Here is a 23,439-nt window from a genome sequence, read left to right as displayed (position 1 = left end):
ATAGGGTTCCATTGTCTATGGGGTTCTATAGGGTTTCATTGTCCATAGGGTTCCATTGTCTATAGGGTTTCATTGTCTATAGGGTTCCATAGGGTTCTATTGTCTATAGGGTTCCATTGTCTATAGGGTTCTATAGGGTTCCATTGTCCATAGGGTTCTATAGGGTTCTATTGTCTATAGGGTTCCATTGTCTATAGGGTTCTATAGGGTTCCATTGTCTATAGGGTTCTATAGGGTTCCATTGTCCATAGGGTTCTATAGGGTTCTATTGTCTATAGGGTTCCATTGTCCATAGGGTCCCATTGTCTATAGGGTTCCATAGGGTTCCATTGTCCATAGGGTTCTATAGGGTGCCATCCCCTATAGGGTTCCATTATCTATAGGGTCCCATTGTCCATAGGGTCCCATTGTCCATAGGGTTCCATTGTCTATAGGGTTTTATTGTCCATAGGGTTCTATTGTCCATAGGGTTCCATTCTATAGGATGTTACCCTATATCCTATAGGGTGTTCTCCTATATCCTATAGGGCATTACCCTATATCCTATAGGGTTTCATTGGGGTCCCATAGGGTTCCATTGTCCATAGGGTTCCATTATCTATAGGGTTTTATTGTCCATAGGGTTCTATTGTCCATAGGGTTCCATTCTATAGGGTGTTACCCTATATCCTATAGGGTGTTACCCTATATCCTATAGGGTTTCATTGGGGTCCCATAGGGTTCCATTGTCCATAGGGTTCCATTGTCTATAGGGTTCTATTGTCCATAGGGTTTTATTGTCCATAGGGTTCCATTCTATAGGGTGTTACCCTATATCCTATAGGGTGTTACCCTATATCCTATAGGGTTTCATTGGGGTCCCATAGGGTTCCATTGTCCATAGGGTTCCATTGTCTATAGGGTTCTATTGTCCATAGGGTTTTATTGTCCATAGGGTTCTATTGTCCATAGGGTTCCATTCTATAGGGTGTTACCCTATATCCTATAGGGTGTTACCCTATATCCTATAGGGTTTCATTGGGGTCCCAGCCACGTTCCATCCTCCTCCACATCCCTGGAGACCACCAGGAACAGCTGAGAGTCCCCATGGGACAGGAACCCGGCCAGGTACGACCTATAGGGGAACATATAGGGGATATAGGGGGGATATAGGGTTATGGGGTCATTATGGGGGGTTATGGGGTCATTATGGGGGTTATAGGGCCCCTATGGGGTCATGGAGAGCACCAGGAACAGCTGAGAGTCCCCATGGGACAGGAACCCGGCCAGGTACGACCTATAGGGGAACATATAGGGGATATAGGGGCCCTATAGGGGGCTATAAGGGGATATAGGGCCCCTATGGGGGGTTATAGGGCCACTATAGGGGGTTATAGGGTCATTATGGGGGGTTATGGGGCCCCTATGGGAGGTTATAGGGCACTGGCAGCACCCATGGGAAAGGAACCCGGCCAGGTACAACCTATAGGGGAACATATAGGGGTGATAGGGGGGATATAAAGGCTATAGGGCCTCTATAGGGGGATATAGGGGCCATATAGGGGGGTATGGGGTCATTATGGGGGTTATAGGGGCCCTATGGGGGTTATAGGTCCCTTATGGGGTCATGGAGAGCACCAGGAACAGCTGAGAGCCCCCATGGGAAAGGAACCCGGCCAGGTACGACCTATAGGGGAACATATAGGGGTTATAGGGTTAATAGGGCCCATATGGGGGGATATAGGGTCATTATGGGGGTTATAGGGCCCCTATGGGGGGTTATAGGGCCCCTATAGGGTCATTATAGGGGGATATAGGGCCCCTATGGGGGGTTATGGGGTCATTATGGGGGTTATAGGGTCATTATGGGGGGGTTATAGGGCCCCTATGGGGGGTTATAGGGGTTATAGGGACCCTATGGAGTCATTATGGGGGGTTATAGGGCCCCTATAGGGGGCTATAGGGCCCCTATGGGGGGTTATAGGGCCCCTATGGGGTCATTATTGGGGGCTATAGGGACTCTATTGGGGGTCATTATGGGGGGTTATAGGGCCCCTATGGGGGGTTATAGGGACCCTATAGGGGGTTATAGGACCCCTATGGGGGGTTATAGGGCACCTATAGGGGGGTTATAGGGCCCCTATGGGGGGTTATAGGGCACTTATGGGGGGTTATAGGGCACCTATAGGGGGGTTATAGGGCCCCTATGGGGGGTTATGGGGTCATTATGGGGGGTTATGGGGCCCCTATGGGAGGTTATAGGGCACTGGCAGCACCCATGGGAAAGGAACCCGGCCAGGTACAACCTATAGGGGACCATATAGGGGTGATAGGGGGGATATAGGGGTTATAGGGCCTCTATAGGGGGATATAGGGGCCATATAGGGGGGTATGGGGTCATTATGGGGGTTATAGGGGCCCTATGGGGGTTATAGGTCCCTTATGGGGTCATGAAGACCACCAGGAACAGCTGAGAGTCCCCATGGGACAGGAACCCGGCCAGGTACGACCTATAGGGGAACATATAGGGGATATAGGGTTAATAGGGCCCATATGGGGGGATATAGGGTCATTATGGGGGTTATAGGGGCCCTATGGGGGGTTATTGGGCCCCTATGGGGGGTTATAGGGGTTATAGGGACCCTATGGAGTCATTATGGGGGGTTATAGGGCCCCTATAGGGGGCTATAGGGCCCCTATGGGGGGTTATAGGGCCCCTATGGGGTCATTATAGGGGGATATAGGGCCCATATGGGGGGATATAGGGTCATTATGGGGGTTATAGGGGCCCTATGGGGGGTTATAGGGCCCCTATAGGGTCATTATAGGGGGATATAGGGCCCCTATGGGGGGTTATGGGGTCATTATGGGGGTTATAGGGCCCCTATGGGGGTTTATAGGGCACTTATGGGGTCATTAAGGGGGGTTATAGGGACCCTATGGGGTCATTATGGGGGTTATAGGGCACTTATGGGGGCTTATAGGGGGGTATAGGGCCCCTATGGGGGGTTATAGGGCCCCTATAGGGTCATTATAGGGGGATATAGGGCCCCTATGGGGGGTTATGGGGTCATTATGGGGGTTATAGGGCCCCTATGGGGGTTTATAGGGCACTTATGGGGTCATTAAGGGGGGTTATAGGGACCCTATGGGGTCATTATGGGGGTTATAGGGCACTTATGGGGGCTTATAGGGGGGTATAGGGCCCCTATGGGGGGTTATAGGGACCTTATGGGGGGTTATGGGGTCATTATGGGGGGTTATAGGGCACTGGCAGCACCCATGGGACAGGAACCCGGCCAGGTACGACCTATAGGGGAACATATAGGGGTTATAGGGGCCCTATAGGGGGTTATGGGGTCATTAGGGGGGGTTATAGGGGCCCTATGGGGGGTTATAGGGCCCCTATAGGGTCATTATAGGGGGATATAGGGCCCCTATGGGGGGTTATGGGGTCATTATGGGGGTTATAGGGCCCCTATGGGGGGGTATAGGGCCCTTATGGGTGTTATGGGTGGTTATAGGGCCCCTATGGGGGGTTATAGGGCACTTATGGGGTCTTTATGGGGAGTTATAGGGCCCCTATGGGGGGTTATAGGGGTTATAGGGACCCTATGGAGTCATTATGGGGGGTTATAGGGCCCCTATAGGGGGCTATAGGGCCCTATGGGGGGTTATAGGGCCCCTATGGGGTCATTATAGGGGGATATAGGGCCCATATGGGGGGATATAGGGTCATTATGGGGGTTATAGGGGCCCTATGGGGGGTTATAGGGCCCCTATAGGGTCATTATAGGGGGATATAGGGCCCCTATGGGGGGTTATGGGGTCATTATGGGGGCTATAGGGCCCCTATGGGCAGTTATAGGGCACTTATGGGGTCTTTATGGGGAGTTATAGGGCCCCTATGGGGGGTTATAGGGGTTATAGGGACCCTATGGAGTCATTATGGGGGGTTACAGGGCCCCTATAGGGGGCTATAGGGGGGGTTATAGGGCCCCTATGGGGTCATTATAGGGGGATATAGGGCCCATATGGGGGGATATAGGGTCATTATGGGGGTTATAGGGGCCCTATGGGGGGTTATAGGGCCCCTATGGGGGGTTATAGGGCCCCTATAGGGTCATTATAGGGGGATATAGGGCCCCTATGGGGGGTTATGGGGTCATCATGGGGGTTATAGGGCCCCTATGGGGGGTTATAGGGCACTTATGGGGTCATTATGGGTGGTTATAGGGACCTTATGGGGGGTTATGGGGTCATTATGGGGGTTATAGGGCCCCTATGGGGTGTTATAGGGCCCCTATGGGGTCATTATGGGGGGTTATAGGGCACTGGCAGCACCCATGGGTCAGGAACCCGGCCAGGTACGACCTATAGGGGAACATATAGGGGATATAGGGGCCCTATAGGGGTTATGGGGTCATTAGGGGGGGTTATAGGGGCCCTATGGGGGGTTATAGGGCCCCTATGGGGTCATTATAGGGGGATATAGGGCCCATATGGGGGGATATAGGATCATTATGGGGGTTATAGGGGCCCTATGGGGGGTTATAGGGCCCCTATAGGGTCATTATAGGGGGATATAGGGCCCCTATTGGGGGTTATGGGGTCATTATGGGGGGCTATAGGGCCCCTATGGGGGTTATAGGGCCCCTATGGGGTGTTATAGGGCCCCTATGGGGTCATTATGGGGGGTTATAGGGCACTGGCAGCACCCATGGGTCAGGAACCCGGCCAGGTACGACCTATAGGGGAACGTATAGGGGTTATAGGGGGGATATAGGGTTAATAGGGCCCCTATAGGGGGATATAGGGGCCATATAGGGGGATATGGGGTCGTTATGGGGCCCCTATGGGAGGTTATAGGGCCCTTCCGGGGGCTGGAGGGGTTATAGGGCCATTATGGGGGGTTATAGGGGCCCTATAGGGGGCTATAAGGGGTTATAGGGCCCCTATGGGGGGTTATAAGGCACGTATGGGGTCTATAGGGTCATTATGGGGGTTATAGGGCCCCTATGGGGTCATTATGGGGGGCTATAGGGACTCTATTGGGGGTCATTATGGGGGGTTATAGGGACCCTATAGGGGGTTATAGGGCCACTATGGGGTTGTTATGGGGTCATGGGGGACTATAGGGCACATATGGGGTCCTTATGGGTGGTTATAGGGCCCCTATGGGGTGTTATAGGGCCCCTATGGGGTCATTATGGGGGGTTATAGGGCCCTTATGGGGGGTTATAGGGACCCTATGGGGGGATATAGGGACCCTATGGGGTCATTATGAGAGTTATAGGGCCCCCATGGGGGGTTATGGGGTCATTATGGGGTGTTATAGGGCACTTATGGGGGTTTATAGGGTCCTTATGGGGGGATATAGGGCACTTATGGGGGGTTATAGGGCATTTATGGGGTCATTATGGGGGTATAGGGGGGTTATAGCGCTCTTATGGGGTCATTATGAGGGGTTATAGGGCCCTTATGGGGTTCTTATGGGGTTATAGGGCCCTTACGGGGTTCTTATGGGGTCAGGGTTGTTTATAGGGCCCTCATGGGGTTCTTATGGGGTCAGGGGCTTTATAGGGCCCTTATGGGTTCTTATGGGGTCTTTATGGGGTTGAGGGCTTTATAGGGCCCTTATGGGTTCTTATGGGATCTTTATGGGGTCAGGGCTGTGTATAGGGCCCTTATGGGGTCAGTGGGGTTTATAGGGCCCTTATAGGTTCTTATGGGTTTACAGGGCCCTTATGGGTTCTTATGGGGTCCTTATGGGGTCAGGGCTGTGTATAGGGCCCTTATGGGGTTCTTATGGGGTTATAGGGCCCTTATAGGTTCTTATGGGTTTACAGGGCCCTTATGGGTTCTTATGGGGTCCTTATGGGGTCAGGGCTGTGTATAGGGCCCTTATGGGGTCAGTGGGGTTTATAGGGCCCTTATGGGGTTCTTATGGGGTTATAGGGTCCTTATGGGGTCCTTATGGGGTCGGGGGCTTTATAGGGCCCTTATGGGGTTCTTATGGGTTTATAGGGCCCTTATGGGTTCTTATGGGGTCCTTATGGGGTCAGGGTTGTTTATAGGGCCCTTATGGGGTCAGTGGGATTTATAGGGCCTTTATGGGGTCAGGGTTGTATATAGGGCCCTTATGGGTTCTTATGGGGTCAGGGGGTTTATAGGGCCCTTATGGGGTCCTTATGGGGTCAGGGCTGTATATAGGGCCCTTACGGGTTCGTATGGGATCCTTATGGGGTCAGGGCTGTGTATAGGGCCCTTATGGGGTCAGGGTTGTTTATAGGGCCCTTATGGGTTCTTATGGGATCTTTATGGGGTCAGGGCTGTGTATAGGGCCCTTATGGGGTCAGTGGGGTTTATAGGGCCCTTATGGGGTTCTTATGGGTTTACAGGGCCCTTATGAGTTCTTATGGGGTCCTTATGGGGTCAGGGTTGTTTATAGGGCCCTTATGGGGTCAGTGGGGTTTATAGGGCCCTTATGGGTTCTTATGGGGTCAGGGTTGTTTATAGGGCCCTTATGGGGTCAGTGGGATTTATAGGGCCTTTATGGGGTCAGGGTTGTATATAGGGCCCTTATGGGTTCTTATGGGGTCAGGGGGTTTAAAGGGCCCTTATGGGGTTCTTATGGGGTCAGGGGCTTTATAGGGCCCTTATGGGTTCTTATGGGATCTTTATGGGGTCAGGGCTGTGTATAGGGCCCTTACGGGTTCGTATGGGATCTTTATGGGGTCAGGGCCGTGTATAGGGCCGTTATAGGACGTAATAGGGTCTGTTGACGTACCTGAGTTGCTCTTGGTCCCCGATGGGTTGAGGCCGAGGCAGTTTGGAATCCAGGTTGTAATAAACCCCCCCGAGTTGTTTTATGGCCAACCAATGGGGTCGGCGCCACCACGGGATGGACACGGACCCCAAAGTTAATGGGGTCGGGACGTTCAGGATGAAACCGTGGATGTGGGGTAAGGCCAGGAGGGATAAAGGGCTGCCAAGGGGAACAGGGGGTTAATTAATAGGGTGGGTTAATAGGGGATTAATAGGGGGGTTAATAGGGGGGATATGGGGTGATATGGGGAGATATAGGGGAGATATGGGGGGATATAGGGTTATATGGGGGGATATGGGGGGATATGGGGTGATATGGGGGGTTTATGGGGCAGATATGGGGGGATATAGGGGGGATATGGGGTGATATAGGGTTATATGGGGGGGATATGGGGGGATATAGGGGGGATATAGGCTCATATGGGGGGGATATGGGGGGATATAGGGGAGATATGGGGGGATATGGGGTTATATGGGGGGATATGGGGGGATGTGGGGTTATATGGGGTGGATATGGGGGGGATATGGGGGGGTATGGGGGGATATAGAGGGATATGGGGTTATATGGGGGATATAGGGGGATATGGGGGGGATATGGGGGGATATGGGGGGTATATAGGGGGATATGGGGGGATATGGGGGGGATATAGGGTTATATAGGGGGATATAGGGTTATATGGGGGGATATAGGGGGGATATGGGGGGGATATGGGGGGGATATAGGGGGATATAGGGGGGATATAGGGTTATATGGGGGGGTTGATGGGGCAGATATGGGGGGATATGGGGGGATATGGGGGATATAGGGTTATATGGGGGGATATGGGGTTATATGGGGGATACGGGGTTATATGGAAGGGTTATGGGGGATATGGGGGGATATGGGGGAGATATGGGGGGATATGGGGGGATATGGGGGGATATAGGGTCATATGGGGTGATATGGGGTTATATGGGGGGGATATGGGGGATATGGGGTGATATGGGGGGTTTATGGGGCAGATATGGGGGGATATGGGGGGATATGGGGTGATATGGGGGGTTTATGGGGCAGATATGGGGGGATATAGGGGGGATATGGGGGATATGGGGTTATATGGGGGATATAGGGGATATACAGGGGGATATGGGGGATATGGGGGGATACAGGGGGGTATATGGGGGATATAGGGGGATATAGGGGGATATAGGGGGATATGGGGGGATATGGGGGGGGATATGGGGGGGATATGGGGGGGATATTGGGGATATAGGGGATATAGGGGGGATATGGGGGGATATAGGGGGATATAGGGGGATATAGGGGGATATGGGGTCATATGGGGGGATATGGGGGATATGGGGGGAAATAGGGGAGATATGGGGTCATATGGGGGGATATGGGGCAATATAGGGGGGATATGGGGGGATATAGGGTCATATGGGGGGATATAGGGTTATATGGGGGGGTATAGGGGGGATATAGGGGGATATAGGGGGGATATGGGGTTATATGGGGGATATAGGGGGGATATAGGCTCATATGGGGGGATATGGGGGATATAGGGGGGATATGGGGTTATATGGGGGGATATAGGGGGGATATGGGGGGATATAGGGGGGATATGGGGGGATATAGGGGGGATATGGGGGGATATGGGGTTATGTGGGGTGATATAGGGGGATATAGGGTCATATGGGGGGATATAGGGTTATATGGGGGGGATATGGGGGGATAGAGGGGGATATAGGGGGGATATAGGCTCATATGGGGGTATATGGGGGGATACAGGGGGGATATGGGGGGATATGAGGATATGGGGGGATATAGGGGGGATATAGGGGATATAGGGGGATATAGGGGAATATGGGGTTATATGGGGTGATATAGGGGGATATAGGGCCATATGGGGTGATATGGGGTTATATGGGGGGGATATGGGGGGATATAGGGGGAATATGGGGGGATATAGGGGGATATAGGGGTGATATGGGGTGATATGGGGTGATATGGGGGATTTATGGGGCAGATATGGGGGGATATAGGGGGGATATGGGGTCATATGGGGGGATATGGGGTGATATAGGGTCATATGGGGGGATATAGGGTTATATGGGGGGATATAGGGGGGATATAGGGGATATGGGGGGATATGGGGGGATATAGGGTGATATAGGGGGATATAGGGTTATATGGGGGTATATTGGGGGATATGGGGGGATATAGGGTCATATGGGGGGATATGGGGTTATATGGGGGTTATATGGGGAGATATGGGGTTATATGGGGGGATATTGGGGAGATAAGGGGGGATAAAGGGGAATGTGGGGGGATATGGGGGGATATAGGGTTATATGGGGGGGATATAGGGGGGATATGGGGGGATATGGGGGGATATAGGAGGGGTATGGGGGGATATAGGGTGAATATGGGAGGGATATAGGGGGGGTATGGGGGAGTATAGGGGAATATGGGGGGATATGGGGTGATATGGGGGGGTATAGGGGTTATATGGGGGGATATGAGATTATATGGGGGATATAGGGGGGATATGGGGAGATATGGGGTGAAATAGGGGGATATGGGGTTATATGGGGAAATATGGGGGGATATAGGGGATATGGGGCCCTTATAGGGTTCTTATGGGTTCTTATGGGGTCAGTGGGGTTTATAGGGCCCTAATGGTGTCCCTATGGGGTCGGGGTGGGGTGTTTAGGGTCCTATAGGGTCGGTGGGGCATATAGGGCCCTTATGGGGTTCTTATGGGGTTCCTATGGGGTTTATAGGGCCCTTATGGGGTTCTTATAGGGTTCTTATGGGGTTTATAGGGCCCTTATGGGGTTTATAGGGCCCTTATGGGGTTCCTATGGGGTTTATAGGGCCCTTATGGGGTTCTTATGGGATTCTTATGGGGTTTGGGGGTTTATAGGTCCCTTATGGGGTCAGGGTGGGGGTTTAGGGTCCTATAGGGTCATGGTGATGCTACAGGGTTTCTATAGGGCCTGAATGGGGTTGGGGGGGTCCTTATAGGGTCAGTGGGGTTTATAGGGCCCTTATGGGGTTCCTATGGGGTTTATAGGGCCCTTATGGGGTTCTTATGGGGTTTATAGGGCCCTTATGGGGTTCTTATGGGATCAGTGGGGTTTATAGTCCCCTAATGGTGTCCTTATGGGGTCAGGGGGTGGGTTTAGGATCCTATAGGTTCATAAGCACGTTATAGGGTCACGGATGGGACTCTATAGGGTCTCTATAGGGTTTCTATAGGGTTTCTATGGGGTCTGACCGTCGCTTGTCCCACCATAGGGCCGCCAGCCCCACACTTTGTAGGGCCGCCATGATGACGTTGACGTCGTAGTTCCCCAACCCCAAAAGGCCGCGGTGGGGGTTCAACAGGGCAGAGGGAGCCAGCCTGGAATACACAGGGGTTATAGGGGATTTATAGGGGATTTATGGGGTTTTTATGGGGTCAGGGTTTTTATAGGGTCTTTATAGGGTCGGGAGGGGGTTTAGAGGAGCCTATGGGGTCCTTATGGGGTCCTGATGGGGTTAGGGGGGTTATAGGGTCTTTATGGGGTCAGAAAGGTTTTATAGGATTTTTATAGGGTCAGGGGGTTTATAGGGTTTTTATAGGGTCCTATGGGGTCCTTATGGGGTCCTGATGAGGTTAGGGGGGTTATAGGGTCTTTATGGGGTTTTTATAGGGTCAGGGGGTTTATAGGGTTTTTATAGGGTATTTATAGGGTCAGGGGGGGTTATAGGGTCCTTATAGGGTCCTTATGGGGTTATATGGTCTTTATAGGGTCGGGAGGGGGTTTAGAGGAACCTATGGGGTCCTTATGGGGTCCTTATGGGGTCCTTATGGGGTTAGGGGGGTTATAGGGTTTTTATAGGGTCGGGGGGTTATAGGGTCCTTATAGGGTCCTTATGGGGTTATATGGTCTTTATAGGGTTGGGAGGGGGTTTAGAGGAGCCTATGGGGTCCTTATGGGGTCCTGATGGGGTTAGGGGGGTTATAGGGTCTTTATGGGGTTTTTATAGGGTCGGGGGGTTATAGGGTCCTTATAGGGTCTTTATAGGGTCAGGGGGGGGTTAGAGGAGCCTATGGGGTCCTTATGGGGTCAGAGGCTGCGGTGGGGGTTGAACAGGGCAGAGGGAGCCAGCCTGGAATACACAGGGGGTTATAGGGGATTTATAGGGGATTTATGGGGTTTTTATGGGGTTTTTATAGGGTCGGGGGGTTATAGGGTCCTTATAGGGTCCTTATGGGGTCCTTATGGGGTCCTTATGGGGTCAGGGGGGTCCTTATAGGGTCCTTATGGGGTCCTTATGGGGTTAGGGGGGTTATAGGGTCTTTATGGGGTTTTTATAGGGTCAGGGGGGTTATAGGGTCTTTATAGGGTCAGGGGGTTATAGGGTCCTTATAGGGTCTTTATAGGGTCGGGAGGGGGTTTAGAGGAGCCTATGGGGTCCTTATGGGGTCCTTATGGGGTCCTTATGGGGTTAGACGGGTTATAGGGTCCTTATGGGGTTTTTATAGGGTCGGGGGGTTTATAGGGTCAAAAAGGGATATTGGGGTCCTTATAGGGTCCTTATGGGGTCCTTATGGGGTCAAGGGGGGTTTATAGGGTCCTTATGGGGTCCTGATGGGGTTAGGGGGGTTATAGGGTCTTTATGGGGTTTTTATAGGGTCGGGGGGATATAGGGTCCTTATGAGGTCCTTATGGGGTTATATGGTCTTTATAGGGTCAGGAGGGGGTTTATAGGGTCCTTATGGGGTCCTTATGGGGTCCTGATGGGGTTAGGGGGGTTATAGGGTCTTTATGGGGTTTTTATAGGGTCGGGGGGTTATAGGGTCCTTATAGGGTCAGAGGGGTCCTTATAGGGTCCTTATGGGGTCCTTATGGGGACAGGGGGGATTGGAAGAGCCTATGGGGTCCTTATGGGGTCAAGGGGGGTTTATAGGGTCCTTATGGGGTCCTGATGAGGTTAGGGGGGTTATAGGGTCTTTATGGGGTTTTTATGGGGTCGGGGGGTTATAGGGTCCTTATAGGGTCAGGGGGGTCCTTATAGGGTCCTTATAGGGTCCTTATGGGGTTATATGGTCTTTATAGGGTCAGGGGGGGTTTATAGGGTCCTTATGGGGTTAGGGGGGTTATAGGGTCTTTATGGGGTTTTTATAGGGTCAGGGGGTTATAGGGTCCTTATAGGGTCCTTATAGGGTCGGGAGGGGGTTTAGAGGAGCCTATGGGGTCCTTATGGGGTCCTGATGGGGTCAGGGGGTTTATAGGGTTGGGGGGGGATTTATAGGGTCCTTATGGGGTCAGAGGCTGCGGTGGGGGTTGAACAGGGCAGAGGGAGCCAGCCTGGAACATAAGGGGGTTATAGGGGATTTATAGGGGATTTATAGGGTCTTTATGGGGTTTTTATAGGGTCGGGGGGTTATAGGGTCCTTATGGGGTCATATGGTCTTTATAGGGTCGGAAGGGGGTTTAGAGGAGCCTATGGGGTCCTTATGGGGTCCTTATGGGGTCCTTATGGGGACAGGGGGGGTTGGAAGGGCCTATGGGGTCCTTATGGGGTCCTGATGGGGTTAGGGGGGTTAGAGGGTCTTTATGGGGTTTTTATAGGGTCGGGGGGGTTAGAGGGTCCTTATAGGGTCAGGGGGGTCCTTATAGGGTCCTTATGGGGTCCTTATGGGGACAGGGGGGATTGGAAGAGCCTATGGGGTCCTGATGGGGTCCTTATGTGGTCAAGGGGGGTTTATAGGGTCTTTATGGGGTCAGAAAGGTTTTATAGGGTTTTTATAGGGTCCTATGAGGTCCTTATGGGGTCCTGATGGGGTTAGGGGGGTTATAGGGTCTTTATGGGGTTTTTATAGGGTCAGGGGGGTTATAGGGTCCTTATGGGGTCAGAGGCTGCAGTGGGGGTTGAACAGGGCAGAGGGAGCCAGCCTGGAACATAAAGGGGTTATAGGGGATTTATAGGGGTTTTATGGGGTTTTTATGGGGTTTTTATAGGGTCGGGAGGTTAGAGGGTCCTTATAGGGTCGGGGGGTACTTATAGGGTTCTTATAGGGTCCTTATGGGGACAAGGGGGATTGGAAGAGCCTATGGGGTCCGTATGGGGTCCTTATGGGGTCCTGATGGGGTCCTGATGGGGTTAGGGGGGTTATAGGGTCTTTATGGTGTTTTTATAGGGTCAGGGGGGTTATAGGGTCTTTATAGGGTCGGGGGGTTATAGGGTCCTTATGGGGTCCTTATGGGGTCCTTATGGGGTCAGAGGCTGCGGTGGGGGTACAACAGGGCAGAGGGAGCCAGCCTGGAACATAAGGGGGTTATAGGGGATTTATAGGGGATTTATGGGGTTTTTATAGGGTCGGGGGGTTAGAGGGTCCTTATAGGGTCAGGGGGGTCCTTATAGGGTCCTTATAGGGTCCTTATGGGGTACTTATGGGGACAGGGGGGGTTGGAAGGGCCTATGGGGTCCTTATGGGGTCCTTATGGGGTTAGGGGGGTTATAGGGTCTTTATGGGGTTTTTATAGGGTCGGGGGGGTTATAGGGTCCTTATGAGGTCCTTATGGGGTCAGGGGGTGTTTATAGGGTCCTTATAGGGTCGGGGGGGGTTATAGGGTCCTTATGGGAGGAGAGGGGGTTTATAGGGTCTTTATAGGGTCAGAAAGGTTTTATAGGGTTTTTATAGGGTCGGGGGGTTATAGGGTCCTTATAGTGTCTTTATATGGTCGGGAGGGGGTTTAGAGGAGCCTATGGGGTCCTTATGGGGTCCTTATGGGGTTAGGGGGGTTATAGGGTCTTTATGGGGTTTTTATAGGGTCAGGGGGGTTATAGGGTTTTTAAAGGGTATTTATAGGTTCAGGGGGGGTTATAGGGTCCTTATAGGGTCCTTATGGGGTTATATGGTCTTTATAGGGTTGGGAGGGGGTTAGAGGAGCCTATGGGGTCCTTATGGGGTCCTTATGGGGTCCTGATGGGGTTAGGGGGGTTATAGGGTCTTTATGGGGTTTTTATAGGGTCGGGGGGGTTATAGGGTCTTTATGGGGTCAGAGGGTCCCTTATAGGGTCCTTATAGGGTCCTTATGGGGTCCTTATGGGGACAGGGGGGATTGGAAGAGCCTATGGGGTCCTTATGGGGTCCTGATGGGGTTAGGGGGGTTATAGGGTCTTTATGGGGTTTTTATAGGGTCAGGGGGGTTATAGGGTCTTTCTAGGGTCAGAGGGGTCCTTATAGGGTCCTTATAGGGTCCTTATGAGGACCTTATGGGGTCAAGGGGGGTTTATAGGGTCCTTATGGGGTCCTTATGGGGTCCTGATGGGGTTAGGGGGGTTATAGGGTCTTTATGGGGTTTTTATAGGGTCGGGGGGTTTATAGGGTCAAAAAGGGTTATTGGGGTCCTTATAGGGTCCTTATGGGGTCCTTATGGGGTCAAGGGGGGTTTATAGGGTCCTTATGGGGTCTTTATGGGGTCCTGATTGGGTCCTGATGGGGGTTAGAGGGTTTTTATAGGGTCGGGGGGTTAGAGGGTCCTTATAGGGTCAGGGGGGTCCTTATAGGGTCCTTATGGGGTCCTTATGGGGACAAGGGGGATTGGAAGAGCCTATGGGGTCCTAATGGGGTCCTTATGGGGTCCTGATGGGGTTAGACGGGTTATAGGGTCTTTATGGGGTTTTTATAGGGTCAGGGGCGTTATAGGGTCTTTATAGGGTCGGGAGGGGGGGTTATGGGGTCCTTATAGGGTCCTTATGGGGTCAGAGGCTGCGGTGGGGGTTGAACAGGGCAGAGGGAGCCAGCCTGGAACATAAAGGGGCTTATAGGGGATTTATAGGGTTTTTATGGGGTTTTTATAGGGTCGGGGGGTTAGGGGATCCTTATAGGGTCAGGGGGGTTTATAGGGTCAGGGAGGGTTATAGGGGTCCTAATAGGGTCAGGGGGGTTTATAGGGTTCTTATAGGGTCAGGGGGGTTTATAGGGTTTTTATAGGGTCAGGGTCGTTTATAGGGTTTTTATAGGATTTTTATAGGGTCAGGGGGGTTTATAGGGCTTTTATAGGGTCTTTATAGGGTCAGGGGGGTTTATCGGGTCTTTATAGGGTCAGAAAGATTTATAGGATTTTTATAGGGTCAGGGGGGTTTATAGGGTCGGGGGGGATTATAGGGGTCCTTATAGGGTCAGGGGGGTTTATAGGGTCCTTATAGGGTCAGGGGGGTTTATAGGGTTTTTATAGGGTTTTTATAGGGTCAGGGGGGTTTTTAGGGTCAGGGGGGTTTATAGGGTCCTTCTAGGGTCAGGGGGGTTTATAGGGTCCTTATAGGGTCGGGGGGGTTTATAGGGTCCTTATAGGGTCAGGGGGGTTTATAGGGTCCTTATAGGGTCGGGAGGGGTTATAGGACTTTTATAGGGTCCTTATAGGGTCAGGGGGGTTTATAGGGTTTTTATAGGGTCTTTATAGGGTCAGGGGGGTTTACAGGGTTTTTATAGGGTCTTTAAAGGGTCAGGGGGGTTTATAGGGTCCTTACAGGATTGGGGGGGTTATAGGGGTCCTTATAGGGTCAGGGGGGTTTATAGGGTCTTTATAGGGTCAGGGGGGTTTTTAGGGTCGGGGGGGTTTATAGGGGTCCTTATAGGGTCGGGAGGGGTTATAGGGTCTTTATAGGGTCAGGGGGGTTTATAGGATCCTTATAGAGTCAGGGGGGGTTTATAGGGTCCTTATAGGGTCAGGGGGGTTTATAGGGTCTTTATAGGGTCAGGGGGGTTTTTAGGGTCGGGGGGGGTTATAGGGTCCTTATAGGGTCGGGAGGGGTTTATAGGGTCCTTATAGGGTCAGGGGGGTTTATAGGGTCCTTATAGGGTCGGGGGGGGTTATAGGGGTCCTTATAGGGTCGGGGGGGGGTTATAGGGTCTTTATAGGGTCAGGGGGGTTATAGGGTCCTTATAGGGTCAGGGGGGTTTATAGGGTCTTTATAGGGTCAGGGGGGTTATAGGGTCCTTATAGGGTCAGGGGGGTTTATAGGGTCCTTATAGGGTCGGGGGGGTTTATAGGGTCCTTATAGGGTCGGGGGGGTTTATAGGGTCCTTATAGGATTGGGGGGGTTACAGGGGTCCTTATAGGGTCAGGGGGGTTTATAGGGCTTTTATAGGGTCTTTACAGGGTCTGGGGGGATTATAGGGTCTTTATAGGGTCAGGGGGGTTTATAGGGTTTTTATAGGGTCTTTATAGGGTCAGGGGGATTTATAGGGTCCTTATAGGGTTGTGGGGGGTTTATAGGGTCGGGGGGGGTTATAGGGGTCCTAATAGGGTCAGGGGGGTTTATAGGGTTCTTATAGGGTCAGGGGGTTTATAGGGTCTTTATAGGGTCAGGGGGGGTTATAGGGTTTTTATAGGGTCTTCATAGGGTCAGGGGGGTTTATAGGGCTTTTATAGGGTCTTTATAGGGTCAGGGGGGTTTATAGGGTCCTTATAGGGTCAGGGGGGGTTATAGTGTTTTTATAGGGTGCTTATAGGGTCAGACGGGTTTATAGGGTCCTTATAGGGTCGTGGGGGGTTTATAGGGTCCTTATAGGGTTATAGGGGTCATTATAGGGTCGGGGGGGGGTTTATAGGGTCCTTATAGGGTCGGGAGGGGTTATAGGATTTTTATAGGGTCAGGGGTGTTTATAGGGTCCTTATGGGGTCAGGGGGGTTTATAGGGTCCTTATAGGGTCGGAGGGGGTTTATAGGGTCTTTATAGGGTCAGGGGGGTTTATAGGGTCAGGGGGGTTTATAGGATCCTTATAGAGTCAGGGGGGGTTTATAGGGTCCTTATAGGGTCGGGGGGGGTTTATAGGGTTTTTATAGGGTCAGGGGGGTTTATAGGGTCGGGGGGGGTTATAGGGGTCCTTATAGGGTCGGGAGGGGTTATAGTGTCTTTATAGGGTCAGAAAGGTTTATAGGGTTTTTGTAGGATTTTTATAGGGTCAGGGGGGTTTATAGGGCTTTTATAGGGTCTTTATAGGGTCAGGGGGGTTTATAGGATTTTTATAGGGTCAGGGGTGTTTATAGGGTCCTTATAGGGTCAGGGGGGTTTATAGGGTCTCTATAGGGTCAGGGGGGTTTATAGGGTCCTTATGGGGTCAGGGTGGTTTATAGGGTTTTTATAGGGTCCTTATAGGGTCGGGGGGGTTTATAGGGTCCTTATAGGGTCAGGGGGGTTTACAGGGTCCTTATAGGATTGGGGGGGGGTTATAGGGTCTTTATAGGGTCAGGGGGGTTTATATGGTCTCTATAGGGTCAGGGGGGTTTATAGGGTCCTTATAGGGTCAGGGGGGTTTATAGGGTTTTTATGGGGTCAGGGTGGTTTATAGGGTTTTTATAAGATTTTTATAGGGTCAGGGGGGTTTATAGGGCTTTTATTGGGTCTTTATAGGGTCGTGGGGGGTTTATAGGGTCTCTATAGGGTCAGGGGGGTTTATAGGGTCTCTATAGGGTCAGGGGGGTTTATAGGGTCCTTATAGGGTCAGGGGGGTTTATAGGGTCCTTATAGGGTCAGTAATGGGGTTTTATGGGGTCGGAACCTCTTGCAGATGTCGTCGGCCGCCTGCTGGGTGAAGCAGGGCCGCTGTAGGACGTTGTTCAGGGCATGGAGCGCACACAGCTCCAGGCGCTGCCTCTCGTGGTAATAGGGTTGGGGTGGGGGGGGGGGGCTTCCTCCGGACCCCCCCCCAACATCAGCAGGGGGAGGGTCTAATTAAGGACAACAGGTTAATGAGGGTTGGAATGAGATATGCAAATTGAGGACGCTCTCATTTGCATGACACCCCCCCCCCCCCCCCCCCATGAAGCCTTTATGTTGAGTCCCCCCACCCCATAAGACCCCTATGGACCCCCAACCCCCCCATAAGACCCCTATGGACCCCCAACCCCCCCCATAAGACCCTTATGGACACCCCCACCCCATAAGACCCCTATGGACCCCCAACCCCCCCCATAAGACCCTTATGGACCCCCCCATTCCAAAAGACCCCTATGGACCCCCCCCCATAACCCCAAAAGACCCCCCCATAACCCTAATAGACCCCAATGGACCCCCCCATAACCCCATAAGACCCCACTGGACCCCCCCCATAACCCCAAAAGACCCCCCCATAACCTCAATGGACCCCAATGGACCCCCCCATAACCCCAATAGACCCCAATGGACCCCCCCCATAAGACCCCTCTGAACCCCCCCCACCCCAAAAGACCCCAATGGACCCCCCCCATAACTCCAAAAGACCCCCCCATAACCTCAATGGACCACAATGGACCCCCCCCCATTACCCCAATAGACCCCTATGGAGCCCCCCATAACCCCAATAGACCCCTCTGGACCCCCCCCATAACCCCAAAAGACCCCCCCATAACCCCAATGGACCCCCCCCATAAGACCCCTCTGAACCCCCCCCACCCCAAAAGACCCCAATGGACCCCCCCCATAACCCCAAAAGACCCCCCTATAACCCCAATGGACCCCAATGGACCCCCCCATAACCCCAATGGACCCCAATGGACCCCCCCCATAACCCCAATAGACCCCAATGGACACCCCCACCCCATAAGACCCCTCTGAACCCCCCCACCCCAAAAGACCCCTATGGACCCCCCCATAACCCCAATAGACCCCTATGGACCCCCCTCCTTCAACCCAAAAGACCCCTATGGACCCCCCCATAACCCCAATAGACCCCAATGGACCCCCCCCATAACTCCAAAAGACTCCAGTGGACACCCCCACCCCATAAGACCCCTCTGAACCTCCCCCACCCCAAAAGACCCCTATGGACCCCCCCATAACTCCAAAAGACCCCCCCCATAACCCCAATAGACCCCTATGGACCCCCCCATAACCCCAAAAGACCCCCCCATAACCTCAATAGACCCCCCCCATAACCTCAATGGACCGCAATGGACCCCCCCCATAACCCCAATAGACCCCTATGGAGCCCCCCATAACCCCAATAGACCCCTCTGGACCCCCCCCATAACCCCAATGGACCCCCCCATAACCCCAATGGACCCCAATGGACCCCCCCCCCATAACCCCAATAGACCCCTATGGAGCCCCCCATAACCCCATAAGACCCCTCTGGACCCTCTCCCAACCCCAAAAGACCCCTATGGAAACCCCCCCCCCCGCCCCTTAAGACCCCTATGGACCCCCCCACCCTCCCCATAATCCCATAAGCCCCCCAACAGCCCCCCCCCTCTTTATAGGTTATAGGGCCCCTATGGGGGGATATAGGGACCCTATGGGGTCATTATGGGGGGTTATAGGGCACTGGTAGCACCCATGGGTGAGGAACCCAGCCAGGTACGACCTATAGGGGAACGTATAGGGGTTATAGGGCCCCTATAGGGCACTTATGGGGAGTTATAGGGTCCCAGGCCCACTGCGGCCTACTAGGCCTCACACCCTCTCCCCCAGGCCCACCGCGGCCTACTAGGCTTCACTGCGGCCTACTAGGCCTCACACCCCCCAAGCCCCCCCTCAGGCCTCACCTAACGCTCCCCCCTCCCCAAATCCACCCCATACCCCTCGAAGCCCCCCAGGACCCCCATAGGATCCCCATAAGACCCCCAACCCCCTTCTAAGCCCCCCAGGAGCCCCCTTCATCCCCCTTTATCTCCCTTAGGCCCACTGCGGCCTACTAGGCCTCACACCCTCTCCCCCAGGCCCACTGCGGCCTACTAGGCCTCACACCCCCCCCAAGCCTCCCCTCAGGCCTCCCCCCTCCCCAAAACCACCCTACATTCCTCGACCCCCCCCCCTCAGGACCCCCATAGGATCCCCATAAGACCCCCAACCCCCTTCTAAGCCCCCCAGGACCCCCCTTCATCCCCCTTTATCTCCCCCAGGCCCACCGCGGCCTACTAGGCCTCATACCCTCTCCCCCAGGCTCACTGCGGCCTACTAGGCCTCACACCCCCCAAGCCTCCCCTCAGGCCTCCCCCCTCCCCAAATCTATTCCACACCCCTCGACCCCCACCCCCAGCCTCAGGACCCCCATAAGACCCCCAACTCCCTTCTAAGCCCCCCATGACCCCTTTCACCCCCCCCCAGGACCCCCTCCATCCCCCTTTATCTCCCTTAGGCCCACTGTGGCCTACTAGGCCTCACACCCTCTCCCCCAGGCCCACCGCGGCCTACTAGGCTTCACTGCGGCCTACTAGGCCTCACACCCCCCCCAAGCCTCCCCTCAGGCCTCCCCCCTCCCCAGATCCACCCCATACCCCTCGACCCCCCCCAGGACCCCCATAGGACTCCCATAAGCCCCCCAACCCCCTTCTAAGCCCCCCAGGACCCCCCTTCATCCCCCTTTATCTCCCCCAGGCCCACCGCGGCCTACTAGGCCTCATACCCTCTCCCCCAGGCCCACTGCGGCCTACTAGGCCTCACACCCCCCAAGCCTCCCCTCAGGCCTCCCCCCTCCCCAAAACCACCCCACATCCCTCGACCCCCCCTCAGGACCCCCATAGGATCCCCATAAGTCCCCCAACCCCCTTCTAAGCCCCCCATGACCCCTTTCACCCCCCCCCAGGACCCCCTCCATCCCCCTTTATCTCCCTTAGGCCCACTGTGGCCTACTAGGCCTCACACCCCCCCAAGCCTCCCCTCAGGCCTCCCCCCTCCCCAAAACCACCCTACATTCCTCGACCCCCCCCCTCAGGACCCCCATAGGATCCCCATAAGACCCCCAACCCCCTTCTAAGCCCCCCATGACCCCTTTCACCCCCCCCCCAGGACCCCCTCCATCCCCCTTTATCTCCCCCAGGCCCACCGCGGCCTACTAGGCCTCATACCCTCTCCCCCAGGCCCACTACGGCCTACTAGAGCTCACACCCCCCGAAGCCTCCCCTCAGGCCTCCCCCCTCCCCAAATCTATTCCACACCCCTCGACCCCCACCCCCACCCTCAGGACCCCCATAAGACCCCCAACTCCCTTCTAAGCCCCCCATGACCCCTTTCACCCCCCCCCCAGGACCCCCTCCATCCCCATTTATCTCCCTCAGGCCCACCGCGGCCTACTAGGCCTCACACCTGCTCCCCCAGACCCACCGCGGCCTACTAGGCTTCACTGCGGCCTACTAGGCCTCACACCCCCCAAGCCCCCCCTCAGGCCTCACCCAACGCTCCCCCCTCCCCAAATCCACCCCATACCCCTCAGTCTCCACCCCAGGACCCCCATAAGACCCCCAACCACCTTCTAAGCCCCCCAGGACCCCATTCACCCCCCTCAGGACCCCCTCCACCCCCCTTTATCTCCTTTAGGCCCACTGCGGCCTACTAGGCCTCCCACCCCCCCAAGCCACCCCTCAGGCCTCCCCCCTCCCCAAAACCACCCCACACCCCTCGACCCCACCCCCCCCAGGACCCCCATAGGATCCCCATAAGCCCCCCCAACCCCCTTCTAAGCCCTCCAGGACCCCCTTCATCCCTCTTTATCTCCCTTAGGCCCACTGTGGCCTACTAGGCCTCACACCCTCTCCCCCAGGCCCACTGCGGCCTACTAGGCCTCACACCCCCCCAAGCCGCCCCTCAGGCCTCCCCCCTCCCCAAAACCACCCCACATCCCTCGACACCCCCTCAGGACCCCCATAGGATCCCCATAAGACCCCCAACCCCCTTCTAAGCCCCCCAGGACCCCTTTCACCCCCCTCAGGACCTACTCCATCCCCCTTTATCTCCCTTAGGCCCACCGTGGCCTACTAGGCCTCACACCCTCTCCCCCAAGCCCACTGCGGCCTACTAGGCCTCACACCCCCCCAAGCCTCCCCTCAGGCCTCCCCCCTCCCCAAAACCACCCTACATCCCTCGACCACCCCTCAGGACCCCCATAGGACCCCCAACCCCCTTCTAAGCCCCCCATGACCCCATTCGCCCCCCTCAGGACCCCCTCCATCCCCCTTTATCTCCCTTAGGCCCACTGCGGCCTACTAGGCCTCACACCCTCTCCCCCAAGCCCACTGCGGCCTACTAGGCCTCACTGCGGCCTACTAGGCCTCACACCCCCCCAAGCCGCCCCTCAGGCCTCCCCCCTCCCCAAATCCACCCCACATCCCTTGACCCCCCCTCAGGACCCCCATAGGTTCCCCATAAGACCCCCAACCCCCTTCTAAGCCCCCCATGACTCCTTTCACCCCCCTTAGGACCCCCTCCATCCCCCTTTATCTCCCTTAGGCCCACTGTGGCCTACTAGGCCTCACACCCGCTCCCCCAGGCCCACTACGGCCTACTAGAGCTCACACCCCCCGAAGCCTCCACTCAGGCCTCCCCCCTCCCCAAATCCACCCCACATCCACCCCAAATCCAGGACCCCCATAGGACCCCCATAAGCCCCCCAACCCCCTTCTAAGCCCCCCAGGAGCCCCCTTCATCCCCCTTTATCTCCCTTAGGCCCACTGCGGCCTACTAGGCCTCACACCCTCTCCCCCAGGCCCACCGCGGCCTACTAGGCTTCACTACGGCCTACTAGGCCTCACACCCCCCAAGCCCCCCCTCAGGCCTCACCCAACGCTCCCCCCTCCCCAAATCCACCCCATACCCCTCAACCCCCCCCAGGACCCCCAAAGGACCCCCATAAGACCCCCAACCCCCTTCTAAGCCCCCCAGGACCCCATTCACCCCCCTCAGGACCCCCCTCCATCCCTCTTTATCTCCCACAGGCCCACTGCGGCCTACTAGGCCTCACACCCCCCCCAAGCCTCCCCTCAGGCCTCCCCCCTCCCCAAAACCACCCCACATCCCTCGACCCCCCCTCAGGACCCCCATAGGATCCCCATAAGACCCCCAACCCCCTTCTAAGCCCCCCATGACCCCTTTCACCCCCCTCAGGACCTACTCCATCCCCCTTTATCTCCTTTAGGCCCACTGCGGCCTACTAGGCCTCACACCCTCTCCCCCAGGCCCACCGCGGCCTACTAGGCTTCACTGCGGCCTACTAGGCCTCACACCCCCCAACCCCCCCCTCAGGCCTCACCCAACACTCCCACCTCCCCAAATCCACCCCATACCCCTCAGTCTCCACCCCAGGACCCCCATAAGACCCCCAACCACCTTCTAAGCCCCCCAGGACCCCATTCACCCCCCTCAGGACCCCCCTCCATCCCTCTTTATCTCCCACAGGCCCACTGCGGCCTACTAGGCCTCACACCCCCCCCAAGCCTCCCCTCAGGCCTCCCCCCTCCCCAAAACCACCCCACATCCCTCGACCCCTCCTCAGGACCCCCATAGGATCCCCATAAGACCCCCAACCCCCTTCTAAGCCCCCCATGACCCCTTTCACCCCCCTCAGGACCTACTCCATCCCCCTTTATCTCCTTTAGGCCCACTGCGGCCTACTAGGCCTCACACCCTCTCCCCCAGGCCCACCGCGGCCTACTAGGCTTCACTGCGGCCTACTAGGCCTCACACCCCCCAAGCCCCCCCTCAGGCCTCACCCAACGCTCCCCCTTCTCCAAATCCACCCCACATCCCTCGACCCCCCCATAGGACCCCCATTAGAACCCCATAAGACCCCCATAAGACCCGTTTCACCCCCCCAGCCCCCCCTACGTTCACCCTGAGGCTCCTCCAGGGCGGCCCGCGGCCTCATCCCCCAACAGAGGGGAGGCCGGAACTAC

General features: G+C 55.1%; 1 protein-coding gene across 14 annotated transcripts; it reads right to left on the bottom strand.

The window, feature by feature from the left end:
- Window positions 1-419: 419 nt before the first annotated feature.
- On the bottom strand, window positions 420-23,439 carry JOSD2 (Josephin domain containing 2). 14 transcript variants are annotated; one of them, XM_085551469.1, is made up of 6 exons: window positions 23,372-23,439; window positions 17,355-17,523; window positions 10,071-10,196; window positions 6,770-6,967; window positions 991-1,114; window positions 420-529 (listed from the first exon to the last, which is right to left on the bottom strand). In XM_085551469.1, exons 1-5 carry the CDS (start codon window positions 23,409-23,411, stop codon window positions 1,015-1,017), a joined length of 633 nt encoding a protein of 210 aa, XP_085407595.1. In that variant the 5' UTR covers window positions 23,412-23,439; the 3' UTR covers window positions 420-529; window positions 991-1,014. The 14 variants fall into 14 exon arrangements, with proteins under 14 accessions (XP_085407595.1, XP_085407594.1, XP_085407597.1 ...); XM_085551468.1 differs by having other exon boundaries at window positions 420-1,114; XM_085551471.1 differs by having other exon boundaries at window positions 420-1,114; window positions 10,086-10,196.

This window comes from Coturnix japonica, chromosome 6 (genome assembly GCF_054131305.1).
Source record: "Coturnix japonica strain WE chromosome 6, WE-NBRP24, whole genome shotgun sequence".
Classification (NCBI taxonomy): domain Eukaryota; kingdom Metazoa; phylum Chordata; class Aves; order Galliformes; family Phasianidae; genus Coturnix; species Coturnix japonica.
This window is presented reverse-complemented; position numbering and strand designations above follow the sequence as displayed.